General features: G+C 35.5%; 1 protein-coding gene across 3 annotated transcripts in view; it reads left to right on the top strand.

Annotated features, from left to right (window-relative positions):
- LOC128855112 (elongation of very long chain fatty acids protein 7) overlaps positions 1–15,158 on the top strand; it is a 124,896-nt gene that overhangs the window by 97,850 nt on the left and 11,888 nt on the right. For all 3 annotated transcript variants that reach the window (XM_054089754.1, XM_054089753.1, XM_054089752.1), the window contains exons 2-4: positions 1,775–1,915; positions 13,061–13,168; positions 13,238–13,318. In XM_054089754.1, coding sequence (XP_053945729.1) covers positions 1,775–1,915; positions 13,061–13,168; positions 13,238–13,318 — 330 coding nt within the window. The remainder of the gene's footprint in view (positions 1–1,774; positions 1,916–13,060; positions 13,169–13,237; positions 13,319–15,158) is intronic.

Here is a 15,158-nt window from a genome sequence, read left to right as displayed (position 1 = left end):
CAAATTGACCGATGAGTACACCAATGACAATGACATAGACATAACTTAATAAATATGCTTTTATAATAAAATATAAAATATATGCTTTTATCTTTGAGGAAGTCTTAAGAGCAGCGTATAAAATATGGCGTAATGAATTCGCCCGACAATTGTGGATGGCTCTCAATGCTGAACGCACAGAATCTCTGCAAAACCATAAAAAGCATACTCTTAGCCCGCTGATTTCAGTTATTACATGGCGGTGTTTAATAGGTAGGCATGCCTAGATGAGGACAAAGAAAAGATGATCCGGCGCCTTCTGTGTTATTGTCCGGCTCTATTCAGTCGTAGGTTTTTCATTTTAGGTAGGCAATTTTTAAATGAATTCAAAGATACCAGTTCTGCGGGAATCAGAGATCTTTTAAAATTTAAATTTTGTTCTGAAGTGTAAAGTTTTCTGAAAGCCAAATATTAGGCGAAAAGGTTCCAAAAGCAAATACCGCACTTTGTCTGGTTTCAATCAAGAGTACTCAACAAATCTCAAGGGCCTTGTATTTTTAAGCAAAATTATTTAAAATATGCATTAAATTTTAAAGAAAATCTAAGGAACGGGCACTCATTCTATGTTGGAAATTTTGATTAGCTACGAAACAAAGCTTTCCTAATGCTGTGTTTCATTTCACGCAGGAACAGCAGTGGATATTCTTCGACTGCTTGATAAAAGAATATACAGCGATCATTTTTTTTTTCTTGTTTTTTTTTTTTGTTTGCATTTAATTCAATTTTTATATCAACCTATATTTTATATGTACCTGCTGGGTACAGCAATTTATTTAACAATATTTGATTGAACACCCAAAAGAGGTGTGTAGGTGGCTTCAAGGCCTTTGAACCGCCAAATGAACCGACAGCAAGCAACACGCTTCTACAGCTTAGCCAGTGCAGCACTGCTATTAGTAATTGTGCGATTGGGATTTTGCTCTTAATCTGAATTTGGGGGATTTGGGATTTTGCTCTTAATCTGAACTTTGTGTTTAACGTAGTTTTAAGTTCCTACAAGCTCTGCCACTTGTTAAATTGCATTTCGACTCGTTAGAGTCACATCTACAGTCTGTGTCAGAAAAAATGAACCGCGATTATTCATGAAGTATAAAATATATATGTATATTTAAAATTTTTCTCACATGAAACTATGTACAAAAATACGAGTCGCAATTACTCAATAAGCCGTGTAGTCTCCATCCTTGTCGAGTATAGCCTGGCATCTTCTTCATGCTTTGAACCAGCTTTTCTGCGTAGCTCGTCGACAAAGAGGGCCAGATATTGCGAACATGACGCACGAGTTGCTTTAAATGGTGGACTGGCTTTCCGACAAGATACGTTTTCATAATTCCCCACACAATGGCGTTGGTGTCTGGGGACTGGGGAGGCCAGTCCATTATTGTGACGTTATTGTCTTGTTTCCATAAAAATACCATCTCGAAACGTTTCGCAAATTCTCACTCATTTTTGTTTGGTCGCATTTGCCGAAAAGTTTCGAACGACACTAACCTGAACTATCACTGGCGTCGTAGCCCTTGAGTGGGACCATTACGCAGCAAAAAGCAGATCGAAATATTTCTTGAAGTTACAAGAAAAAATCCGGTTCTTTTCTTCTGAAACAGACTGTAAGTCAGGTAAAAATTAATTATAAAAAGTATATTCTTAATAATTATTGTAAACATGCGTACATGCATACTTTTAATCTAATTTTAATAAATTTTTCTCAAAATTCCCTTTCTTTTCACTATTTCAGGACTACTACATCAACACAATTTACGCTGGCTGGCGTGATCTCATGGACAACAAATCCGATCCGCGCACGCGAGATTGGCCATTAATGAGTTCACCATTCCCCACCATTGCAATCAGTTTGTCCTACGCATACTTTGTGAAGGTGAGTCAAGAAGACTATAACAAAAACTTGAAATAATTATTAAAACTAGTTGTAAGCTCGAATCACTGACTTGATTATGTATAAAAAAAAACTCGTAATAATGACTGGTGCGCTGTAAAATTAAACGAAAAGCATAATAATAGCAGCGTTACAGCGAAAGGAATTTAGTCTCATGGCTGGACTTAATGCACTGCAGCAGGCAAAGTGATTGAATGGAAAAGGGAATAGGAATAAAATACAGCATAAAAAAGGATAAATAACAGCAGCAAAGAGGAAGCAAACACATAAACTTGGCAGTAAAGGCGGCAACTTTATAATGGCTAGCCGAAACCTGTCTTAGTTAGCCGCCGAAGGCATGTCTGCCTCCTAGTTTGCGCCTTCATGGTAGTCTTAGCCTCAGCATGCTTCTGCTGTCAATGTGTAAGGCACCTTTTCTTTCTGTAAAAGTGTGATTGTATCTGAGGCTCACTTTTGTTTGTAATTGGTATGTATTTCTGAACTTACACCAGCAGGGAAATCAGCTAAAGGTTAATATTTTGTATCGATTTTTTATCGGCGCGCATTGATTTTAGATTCATTGAATACCTTAATTTAAAAAACTTAATGAACTACCTTAAAAAAGTTGATAAAATAAATACAATAGATATGCGATGGCTTCCAGTAAAATAATAACGGTTATTTGCATTCTTTAAAATCATCCAAAGTTGTTTATTTGACAACTACAGAAATTAAATTGCTCCATTCCTACCCTGTTTATATCGGGCATATTTTTAGTTGCATGAGAACTATCGAATCGATAACTGTGGGTTGACAGCTGAGAATGGCCAACGAACTTCACTTTGAAAAAAAGGCGAAGTTCATAGAGCGAAATGTTGAAGAAGACACCAAAATGTCCATTCGTCGTCGTTCTCAATTGGTTGGCTTTTGTCCTTTGACTACGTAGAAAGTTTTACGTAAAGATCTTGGTGATTGGGCTCATTTAGATTTATTCAGATTTATAGGAAAAAGTAGTCGAAAATTGGAGTGATCGAAAGGACCAAGTAACTCGTAGTAGCGGCGGACATATGCCCTGAAATTATCTAGCAGATTATAATAAAAAAACAAAATCTCTTCTAACAATATTTCAGTTTTGTAAAGAAAAAACTCGCAATTCTTTGGCACATCCAGTCCAATACTCCAAAGTCGATATAAAACCATAATAATTGGGGCTTACACTCTTTGTTGGGGTTTGCCCGAGCTCCACCTCCAATTTGTGGTGTGGCGATTTTATGCCACCTCCGAACGGCTGGTGATTTTTGATGAGGATTTTTCATGGCAGAAAAACAATCGGAGATTGGCCTACCGAATGTTAGCCATGCACTGACACATTCGGTTATGGCGACGATACATGAAAAGTGTTAAACAGATTCCGAAAGCGTTTGAATTTGTAAAATAGCAATAATAAGTGATGGCTCCTTGCCGGCTGTAGCAAGTAAATACTTGTAAATTTTAAATGAAATTTTAAAAATATTCGATACATTTTCTTGAAAAGTTTCTAATTTTTTGTCTTAGGCTTTGAAAAAATTCTGCGTTAATAATAATACAATGCAAATTTAAAGTGACTATAAATTTGCGTTAATTTTTGATAATTATTTTGATAGAAAGTGTTGCATATTTTCTTCCATATAAAGAACGCTCGAACTATTTTTATTTAATAAGGGGTACAAAACCGCATACCCAGAATTTTTAAAACAATTCTGGCTAAGAAACATGAAAATATGATGATGATTAGTCAGCCTTTTTTTATTTTGTACAAAGTTCAATACTTCGAGTGATATGATATGATTTTTGTTGCAGTATGAGGATTGCCTTTTATATTTTGCGTTCAGTAATGAAACCACAGTAAAATAATAATGAAAATGGCTTTATTGTTTTTCAAAATATTCTCCTGGGATGTCAGTACACTTTTTCGTTTTCTTGAGCCAATTTTCAAAACACTTTTGCCAGTCAACAGATTCCAAAACGGACTGTTTAAAGGATTCAACAGCTTCTTTAAGCGTTGAAAATCGTTGATCTCGCATTTTATTTTTATTGTTCGCGAGCAAAAAGACATGATTAGTAAGGCGAATGACCCATTAATTCGATTTTTTAAGTGTTCAAAAACTCTCTTGTGTGAGCCGATACGTGAGATCTCTCATTGTCTTGGTGAAAGATTATTCATCTTCAGTGATTGGTCTTCCTTAATTCTCCTAACGCTGCTGGCAAATGAATGGTTATGTACCACTCAGAATTAGCAGTTTTAAGTTGCTCTAGTGATACAGTTGCAACACTACCAGATTTTCCGAAAAACAAGGGACTATTTGCAATGAGATCCTTCTTCCGTGCACAACTTTTGTTGGATAAAACTCGTCGTGGACCATCCATACTGACAACTCCTGTTTTATATCTGGTTCATATACATTGATCCCAAATTCAACACGATATACTATGCCATGGAGTTGCATTCAATCGCCGTATCTGAATTTCTTCAGCGTTTCTTTACACCAATCAGCAGGAATCCTTTTTTGGACAATTGTCAAGTTGTGCGGTATTCAACAAGAACTAATCGTATTGATGACCAAATGTTCATGCAATACTCAATTTATGCTGGTCCCACTAACATCCAGAGATGCCTGTATCTCACGATATATCCAATGACGGTTTTGCGTTATTAATTGACGCACGGCATCTATTGTTTCTGGCACAACAACAGTTTTTGGGACCTTAATGAAATTCAACCTGCAAGGATAGCCGGCGGCGTTGGAACTTGTTGTACCAGCATCTCACATTAGCTCAGCGTTTGGTGCTTCAGCGCGAAAAGTCGAAATAAATTGATCAATGCCTTCGTGTCTCGGTAATCTACTTCAAAAATTGATAAAATAAATGATGTATTAATCATCGCCCGCAAATTTTCACCAGCAAATTCACTGAAAAAAGAACAAAACAAGCTTTTAAGTGAACTTCTTGTATGTAAGTTTTTGCTAAAAATATCAAATTTTTCGATCTAAATAACAAAGTACAGCTCATTGCATGTAGTGTTGCAAAGGCGCAAAATATAAAAGTCAATCCTCTTATGACCTGTGTTTTTATATAAAAAAATAAGAAAAACTAATAGCCAAAACTTGGGAATATATCGAGCTGCTACTATTTTCCCCGCCACTTTGTCCCATCAGTTTGCACTTGTATAAATACACGCATGCACAGTTCAGATATTGGGCCATGGTATAAAAGTCTCATAAAAGTGGCCGCAAAAACCGGTTCAACAAAGTTATGTTTCACATTTTATCGCATTCATTTGTCAATAAAAGGCTATCCATGGTAAATGTCCCTTCACCCTCGAAGCGCTAAATAATCGAAAAACCTGTGCTTGTGCATGGTCTTTTAGGCTGCATGCGAGTTTGTTTCAATTTCATAGCAGTTAAATTTTTTATAACAGTTCAAGGTCATTCGAATGCTCTCTCAGGCAAAGAGTCTATTAATTTTTTTTGTGAACTTGATAATATTTATATCAAAGAAAAGTCGGTGCATTAATGGCTTAGGTTATAAAATTTTATGGCTTTTGAATACTTCCGCTGTAGTAGTCGAAAGTAAAAGACTTAAGCAACGAACTTGCTAAAGAGTGCAACCACCTGATCAAGTGATTTGCTTGAAAATGTGCATCTAAGCATGTTAAAAGTGACATAGCTTTGTTATAATCATAAGAATATTTAGCTAAGCTGTTCTGAATGTCAGTGTTCTTATTTATAATATTTATATTGTAAATTAATCACATGCAGGAACGACCTGCTAGCTCAGGCATAAAAGGCTTCGAAAGTCAACTCATTGGTCGATGTTTTCAGTAAATTTTCAAATGTGCACGACGGAAGAAAATACTAGCTAATACAAAAGTGATGTATATTTAATTCTTCTATATTTATTGTCATGTATTACAAGTGAAAATAACCCAATACCTGATTACATGCGAACTAATCAAACAGACTTGGCCGAAATGGAACAGCGGTCGCCCAAAAAGCCTGTTGAGATTTAATAGAGAACTTACAAGAAACATGATAGGTGCATTAACTGGACATTGTTTAATAGGCAACCATGCCAGAAGGTTGAGACTTTTAGAAGGCTGTGTCTTGTTGCAGGGAAGAAGTGGAAACAATCAGGCACCTCCTATGTGAGTGTGAACGCTTAGCCTGAAGGAGACTTCGCACTCTTGTAGTGCAATAGATGTAGCGGATACAGCGAATATAAAACTAAAAAAGCTTTGCTCGTTTATAAAAGCTACTGAATGGCTAGCCCATTAAAGGAATCCATAGTGTTAGGGAAAATTCCAATAGTTCTACCTACCAAATAATAGTTTTTCGGACCTCCTAAAGCTAATTTGAGCATAACTTACTAAGGATAGTTAAATAAATTACAATAAAGAGTTTAAAATTTTATAAAACTCCTTCTTTGATACCGGAAACTCAAGCGAAATTCGTTTCCCGTTCTCATTAAATTCTCTAAGTACTCACTACGGGAATAATTGGCGCTAAGCAGTTTAAGATGACTGTGGTGTAGAGTTCTAGTAGAAATATGAAAGTGAATGCTCCGTAAGAGAGATGACCAATGGATATTTCTTTTAATTGTACTAAATTTAAAACATAGTTCCGCAAGCACCGTATTCGCCTGATATGGCTCCATGTGACTTTTTCCTGTTTCCCAAGCTCAAGTTGCCGCTCCGTGGAAAACATTTTAAGACAATTGAAGTCATAAAAGAGAATTCGAAGAACACACTCGAGTTTGACTTGTTTACAGTAGCACAGAAAACAAACTATGTGACATATCGCGCTGAAATTTGCCATGTAAGCTTATAACAGTTCTACCAAAAAACAAAAAAATTATTTTTGCCATATGTCATCCGCGGACCGTTTTATTGATAACGTCTCGTTCATATTTGAGCAGAAGGTATATATGTATATACAGTCTGTCGAATCGAAGAGTGACCACCAGTGCTTGGACTCTATTTGCCTAATTCGATTCGAACAAACTGAATTGTATGGGCTTACAATATTTATAATATTAAACTCAATATAGCGTACGCTCGATAACGTGAACTAATTCAAACCAAGACAGTTCACGTTAACAAAAGTGTTAGAATGCCCAAAAACACTAAGTAAATATATTTTTTCACATTTAAATTCACATTTTATTCTTGAAATATGAATTGAAAATTAAGTAATACGATGGTTTTATTTAAAAAAATTAGTCATATTTTTTTGTATCTTCTGTTTTTCTAAAACTTGCCATATTAACGCCTTGTTGAAAATTTCAACTGCTTCAGTCTGCTTAACACTAAACCTACCATGGACGGGTCAAATGACCCATTTTAAACTTTGTGTCAGAAGTTCTTAGAAATAACATTATTAAATCGTCATTTGCCTTCACGACTTTTATTAAAAAATACATCGAATGTATTTTTCAAGATTTGCTCTTCTCTTGCTAATTGTTTTACCGAGAAATATATTTGATCTTAATAATATATATAATATTTTAAAGACGGGTCATTTGACCCATATTGGTAGGAATAGGAATACATAAAATACCGGTAGGTTTAGTGTTAATTTTCTCCAGTTGCTCTGATACGCTGTCATCATCGGATTCGTCCTCTTGTTGATGATCGTCATCTGCATTGCCCTCCTCGATATCTTCGTTCCATTCATGAATGGCTGCTAATGTGAATTCAATCTGAAATTTTTAATAAACAAAATTTTGTTCAATAGCCCACATACATACATATATCTGAGCATGTCTGCGAACACGAACGAACCTCAGGATTTAAACTACTAAGGAGATCGACGGTGTTACTCATCAAGGTTCGAAGTTAAGCTTCCCATTTTTCTTTTAAAACCCCCAACGGAACATAATCTTCGGGATCATCATTGTTTACCGAAAAATTTAAAATACTGTTCCAGTACTTAGTTAAAGTTGGTTCACCAACACGAAACCAAGCCGCATCCAAAAGATTTATAGTTGTTTTTAAGTAAATTTTTTTTAAACGACTCGAGGAAATCAGACTTTGTCGCTGCTATTGAAGCTAGAAGGCTGTTTCTGTAATGCAATGCATCGGTTTAATGAGGGGAGTGACGTTTGGTGGCATAAACATTGCCGAAATTTGCCCATTCTTCGTTGTTAGTTCAGCTTCATTTGGGTGAGAAGGAGCGTTGTCGATTAGGAGGAGACCTTTAATTGGTAAGGCTTTCTCCTTTAAAAACGATGAACCTTAAAAAACAACCAGTTAACGTTAAAAATCGGACATAACGTAAAAGGAATATTCACCTGTGGAACAAATGACTCATGAAACCATTGCTTGAAAATAGCCGACATCCAGGCGCATTTCGAGCTCTTATAGTCGGTGAGACACTGAAATTTTTTAAAGCAGCGTATATTCTTCGCCTTTCCAATTACCAAAAGCTGAAGCTTGTGGGATCCATTGGCGTTTAAACAGCATAAAAACGTGATTCGCTGCTTGTCAGACTTTACCCCTGGGCCGCTCTTCTCCAAACTTGACGCGTACGTTTTCTCTGACAAAAGTCTCCAGAATAACCCCGACTCATCAGCATTATATAACTGATCGTTGCACAACTCCAATTCGGCCAATTTAACTTTAAGTTTTTCTTTAAACGGATCCACTAGCTGAGGTTTCGAAGATAGGTTTTCGCCTGATATTTTAAGAAGACGAATACCGCACCGCTTCTTGAATCCTTAGAGCCATCCATCACTAGCGAAGAAATTTGCTTCATTTTGTTTAAATTTTGCTTGCAGTGTTTTTGCCTTTTCTTTCAACATTAGAGCACTTACTGGCCAGTTTTTATCTCGCATTCGGATAAACCAACGATAGAGAGTTCTCTCCATTTTGGGCAACTCTGAAGAACGCAGTGTTCTTCTATTTTCAGGACCACAATACGTGTTGTTTACGCATTTTAAAATAACTTGCTTTTTCGCTTTAATGTTACAAATTGTTGATTTAGCAACATTATATTTCTTTGCTAAAATCGTCACAGATGAGCCTTTTTTTAAAAAGTCGAGAATTTCAGCCTTTTGTTTTAATGTCAAGATCACGGGTTTTTTAGAACTCATTTTCACTAGAAATATAAGACGAAACACTCTTTGCAAAACCAAAAGCGCGACTGAAATATTTTACTCCTTACATGCAATTACGAATAAAATGCCTATTTTATAATTAGAATTTCAGAATTACTTGAGATCAATGTAAACTACATTCAAATAATTGTAACGTTTATCGTTCATGTTGTAGAGCTTTTTGGGTTTGTTCACGTTTTAGAGTAGTCAATGCACAAAAATGTCTGTTCACGTTTTGGGGTGTTCACGCTTTAGAGCGTTCACGTTATCGAGCGTGCGCTGTATATTCAATAAAATGAAGAGTCATCACCATTAGATATAATGGCTCCACATCATTTAGCCATACTTTGTGTTAATTTCTGCGAAAATGTTAAAAAATTTCGGCTGGAAATCACCCGAATTTGCCTTGATAACTAAGCGCCTTGATAACTTGAGCGCCCATATTTCCTTTTTCTTTTGTTTACCTCTTGCCCAAATATTTTCAATAGGGCTGACATCTTGCGTCTGTGAAGGCCACTCTAACATATCAATCCCATTTTGCTGTTTCCACTCTACACACCTTCGGCTTCGGTGCTTGGGATCGTTGTCCTCTTGTAATATCCAAGCTAGTCTAGTTCTTCCAAACATCTTCGTAGCTGTTGTTTATCAAGCTTTTTGGTAAATTTTATTCATCAAAACTGCATTCAATTTGTCAGTAAACACAAATAACAGATCGCTTTTCGGAAGAGCAGCCCCAAACATGAATTTTAAGTGGATATTTAACGGTTCACTGAAGTTGCCGATTATCAGTCAGCACACCAAGGACGACGTATACAATTATTCGGTCACACGGAAGATTCACCAGTGAATATTACGTTTGCCCATTCTGTTCTGAATTTGCCTTAGCCCATGCAAGATTATTTGAATGCTTGATAATGAGAGCAGCGGTTTTTTGAATGCCTTACGGCGTTTGAGGTTTTTGTCCTAAGTGAAAAACACAAATAACAAATTCTCAAACTTCTTAAATAGAATTTTTAGAAAAACCATTGATGTGCAGTTTTATATCCCTTTGAATTTTGGTGCAAGCTTCAAGTGCTACAAAAATCGCGTTGATTTTTAGTAATATTTTTAGCTAGCCGTTTGTTAATTTTCGCCATATAACGAAACCCAATACCGTTAGCAAAAAAAAAAAAAAATTCCAGAATCAGGGGGATTTTGGAGCTAATTCGAAGTTCTACTTTATTACAGGTAAATACTGGAAAAAAATGTTCTAAAATTTGGTAATTTTTTTTATATTTGTACGAAGATTGGAACTTGGATTAATAGGATTTTTATGGGAAACTGAACTCTATTTTCATAAAGAAATTATTAAAAGGTTAGGGGTAGTCAGAATTTTCAAAAAATTGGATTTTTTTGCATTTTCTTAAATTATAATATATTAAAAATATTGCGTGAAAATTTGAAGTGAATCCGACAAATACTTTTCGAGCTATTCAACAATTAACAAAGGGCGCTCGGGCGCTCCGGAGCTTTCGCAAAACTTTAAATGCGTGTTTCTCAAAACTATGTTTTTTGAGCTGGTGATCACTGTAACTTAAAAACCGCTTGGTGGATTTCAATAAAAATTATCCTGCTTTCGAAGAACTTTTTGTTTTAAATTTATATTTTTTTTTTAATAATTAATTCTCGGTTTTTTCTCGAAAATCTGAAAAATATTTCCTGAGGCTGCCATATTGTTAATTTTGAAAAAAAGCTTCGATCAGGCACGAGATTATCTATTAAGAAACTAATTTCTTTTGTTCGATTGATTTTAGCTCAATCTCCAATGGCTTGTGAAGATCACCGTAAGGAACTTCTGGAGAAACGGGCTCCACGCAAACAGCGATAACTTTCACAATTATTATTTTTTTTGTAAATTCTGCTAAAGTCAAGTCGAAACATGATGTATTAATGCTATGTTTTTAGTTTTGTAAAATAAAGCAATTGACTAGCAAAAAAAAAAAGTTTGAAAATCATCCATTTTTCGGCCTTCTGACTACCTCTAAGCCCTTAAAATTAAATAAAAAACATAAGTTTTAAAAATTTGGCAACAGCTGCTGTGCTACAGGTTTTTAGGGCAGAAAGAAATTTGCTAAAAATTCCAATTAAAATGTTTGAAATTTTAATGAAAATTATATTGATTTTTTTGTTTAATTATTAATTAGCACAAAGTTTAAAACTTGTATTAAAGGGTTTTGCAAGAGAGCTAACTACCATACATTTTCATAGAAAAATTATTAAAAGTAAATGAAAAACAAAATTTGCCTATAGCTGCTGGCCTGCTGCGTTTTTAGGGCAGCGTAGAGTGAAATAAAAAAAATTCTACTCAGTTTTCTTTTCGGTACCTTTCCAAAACTGGAACACTATAAGGATATGGCTTAGTGCGGCCCGACAAATTACGCGCCGTATAATTTTATATAGTCATTTTAGGCTAACTGCGCATGCAGATGCTGTATTTTAGAAGTTTTCTCACATCGTAAATGTACTCTGCTATGCGCATAGCCCATCGACTGCGCATCAAAACCTGCAAAACCGAGTGGCAGTCACATGCAACATACCTACATACATACACACAGACATAGTGACCGCTTAATGTAAAAATATTGGCTTAAACATATCTCATCTACTCATAAACATTATCTACAGATCCATCAACGCGATTTGAATGAAGCGGAAAAATTATAATAATTACATAATAAATGCGTGTGGCAAATAACCTTCACATGTTTTGGTGTCAGATTTTTTACTCCACTTTTCTTATTACCTTTTTGTGGGTCAGCAGCTAATTATTAAATGAGAAAATCTCAATTTTATTTAAAATTTAAATAAATGCCGCGCACAACAGATCAACAAAATACAATCACACCACGCGATGCCATCAATTTTAACAAATTTGTTTAATCAAATTAATCAACACCTATGAATTTCAACTGTTAATTAAAAAATAAAAAATTGCGTGTAGCTGCTTTAATATGACTTCGCTATTTCTAGCTCACTTTCTGGCATCTCACCACACCCAACACACCCGTTAGCTGTCAACAAGAGGTTAATACTTTTGTGCGTATGCATGTGTATGTGTGTGAGTGTCCCCTTAGGGTACATTACGCTGGACAGTAGGACCTGTTCACATAAATCCAGCGACGTCCAGCGATGCGTCACAACAAATTCGCATCTGAATAATTCGGCAAAGTTGATTTTGTTAAATGCATAGTGCGTAAATCATATGCTACCGTTTATAATAGCATTTTTTGTTTTGTAATTACAATTTTTTTTTTTATTTTAAAACAAATTTTTTAGCATGATTTCCATGCGAAATGTTTGCTCGCATAATTGTCACCTTTGCGGACGTTAATGTTGACTTCATTATTGCCAATACGTGCTCTTCGTTTTGTTGCTCTGCAAACGATTTGTAAAGCCTGCAGCTACAACAGCGCATTTTGCATATTTCCGATGCTGAGCGATGACGTTGGCGCTTGCGATTGCTGTCATCTTAATTTTTGTGAATATAAATGCCTTATGCCTGCAAATATTCATTTGTTGTTTGATCGTCAAAATTTTAATGTCTTCACGCGGTGCTTTAGTTGCTGTGGTTCCTATTTCTCTTGTTGAAGTTTCTTTTTGTTTTTTTGCTTTATTGCAGTGGCACATTTAATTGCAGCACCTCAATTCGCTTTCAGTCGCTGCGCTCCATTCGTGTCCAAAAGGATTGAGTGAAGCTTGAAATTTATGCTTATCGCTTAATAAACGCATACATACATACCTAATTATGCATATATGAACACACATGCATAGTTCAGCATGTGTGCCAGCATTTTGTGTGTTTAGTTTGAATGATAATTTTGCAATAAGCGTTAATTTAAGTGCTTTTTATACGGCCGCAGTTGTTTGGTGCCTCTTCTATCTATTTTATTTCTGGGTTTATTTAAGTTTTTTTTGTTTTTTTTTCTTATTTGTCATATTTTTAAATTTTTATTTTTTCGCTTCTGACTTTTTCGACAGGTACTTGGTCCCAAATTGATGGAAAACAGAAAACCTTTTGAATTGCGCAAAGTCTTAATCGTTTACAATTTTGCGCAAGTACTATTCAGCGCTTGGTTATTCTATGAGGTAAATGTACAATCATAAATTGTAAAATTTTTATTAATTTTTCACGGTTTTCATTTTTCCCATAAACAGTCCTGCATTGGTGGTTGGTTGAATGGTTACAACATCAGATGTGAGCCTGTGGACTATTCAAATTCGCCAAGCGCGTTAAGGGTAAGTGGAAGAGACTCAGCATGCATTTTGATAAATTATTATCTTTTTTTAATTCATAATTTTGAGCAATTAAAAAAGCCTTCGTTCAAATAAAAAGTTAAGAAAAATTTAATATAGTAATTTTTAGGATTTTTTTCTCCTTCTTAAGGGGAGCCTGCTTTAGAGGCTTCAAAAAATCGATGTTTTTTTTTTTGCATAAATGTCTTCTCAAACTATCCAATAATGTGTCCTCAAAATTTCAGAAGCAAATTCAAAATATTTTTGGAGTTACAGAAGAAATTGTGAGCAAGCGTCGAGCAGGTATACGAGCGGCCGGATCGCTCGAAGTGCGATTTCTCGGTTTTTTATTTTTACGAATTTTCTTAATTGGCGGAAAAGATAGGGAAAAAGTTAAACGTCCTATTGAAACGAGATAACATTGATTGTATTCGGAATTAAATTATCTTCTAATTGAACCTAAAAAACCTTAATGATTAACCCACTTTTTAAACAATCTGAAGTGAATTTGTTTTTCCAAAAAAATGAATGTTTTGAATTGTTGAATTTCTCACTTTTTGTTTAATTTTCTTGGTTGGACTAGAAGCTATAATATACCAAAATAAAAAACTTTTTGGGTTTTTGGTTTCAGATGAAAATTGCGACCTGCATCTTTCCCGCCGCACGACACATGCACACTCGAGGTGCCTCGGCAAAATGCTTGTACCAGGCATAGAATGACATATATTTTAATGAAAAAATTTGAGAAGACTGCTGAAGTATATAACTATAAAACCAGAAAGTTTCGTTTCAATCGAATATTTCTTTCCTTCCCAAAAAAAATCCACGAAAAAATCGATTTTTTGAAGCCTCTAAAACAGGCTCCCCCCTTAAAAAATGACCTTACATTATTTTACATTACATTTTAGGTCATAGCTTAGGTTAGGTATATCCGGCTGATCTGAATAGATCTCATATAGACCACAAGAGTCCGTAGTCTTACCAGTGTTGTTTGAGTCGTGTTAAACATACATAGTTTGTGGGCTAAGCGAGATTTAATGAACAGCTTAAGACTTTGTCGGCAATATACTTCAGAGATGAAAAGTACACTGATCCTAGGCAGTTGTAATGAGCAGGACACTGTGAAAGGAGGCATTCTAACGCACCACCTTCTTCTTCGCATAAGTTGCACGCGTTGTTCTGAACCAATGCTATTTTAGCTGCGTGATATGGGGTTTGACAATGTCCCGTCAGTACTCCAACCAATATTTTATATTCCTTCTTTGGCAGTGATAAAATAAAGTTGGTTATTTTCGTGTTGGTCCTGAGGGTGGTCGAGGTTTCCCATATAGACTGTGCTTCCAGAGTTAGTTCCTCTTCTAATTTCGTCTTCACAACTGAGAGTGAGGGATATTTGTTCGACGTACTCATCCAAGGCAAGCGGGTGCTCGTCTTAGCAAGCTCGTCAACTCTCTCATTTCCCTCTATTCTCTTGTGCCCTATTTCTGTTTTGTATTACCATTTTAAGTTCTCAACCTCTTATAAAAACACCCGATATTATATTATGCGTTGCCATTAATCTTGAATCGTAGTATATTATGAACACTAAAAAGTTCAAATATTGGGCTTTTAAATTTTCTAAAAGCCTAAAGTCTACTCTCTCTTAACGGACACCTCCACTGGCCACTTTTTCCAGTGCCAGAAAAATATTAACATAAGAAAGCTCTTAAATTTCTCTCTCTCGACGGGATAACTCTCCCATACCAGAAAGCGGCCACTTTTTTTCCTACCACCCAAAAAACTTAGTTCTCCCATAAGCGGACAACTTACAAACTATGCTTTCTTCTTCTTAATTGGCGCGATA

Source organism: Anastrepha ludens, chromosome 2, assembly GCF_028408465.1.
Source record: "Anastrepha ludens isolate Willacy chromosome 2, idAnaLude1.1, whole genome shotgun sequence".
Taxonomy (NCBI): Eukaryota; Metazoa; Arthropoda; class Insecta; order Diptera; family Tephritidae; genus Anastrepha; species Anastrepha ludens.
Note: the sequence above shows the minus strand (reverse complement) of the source record. Positions and strands in the feature narration are given on the sequence as shown.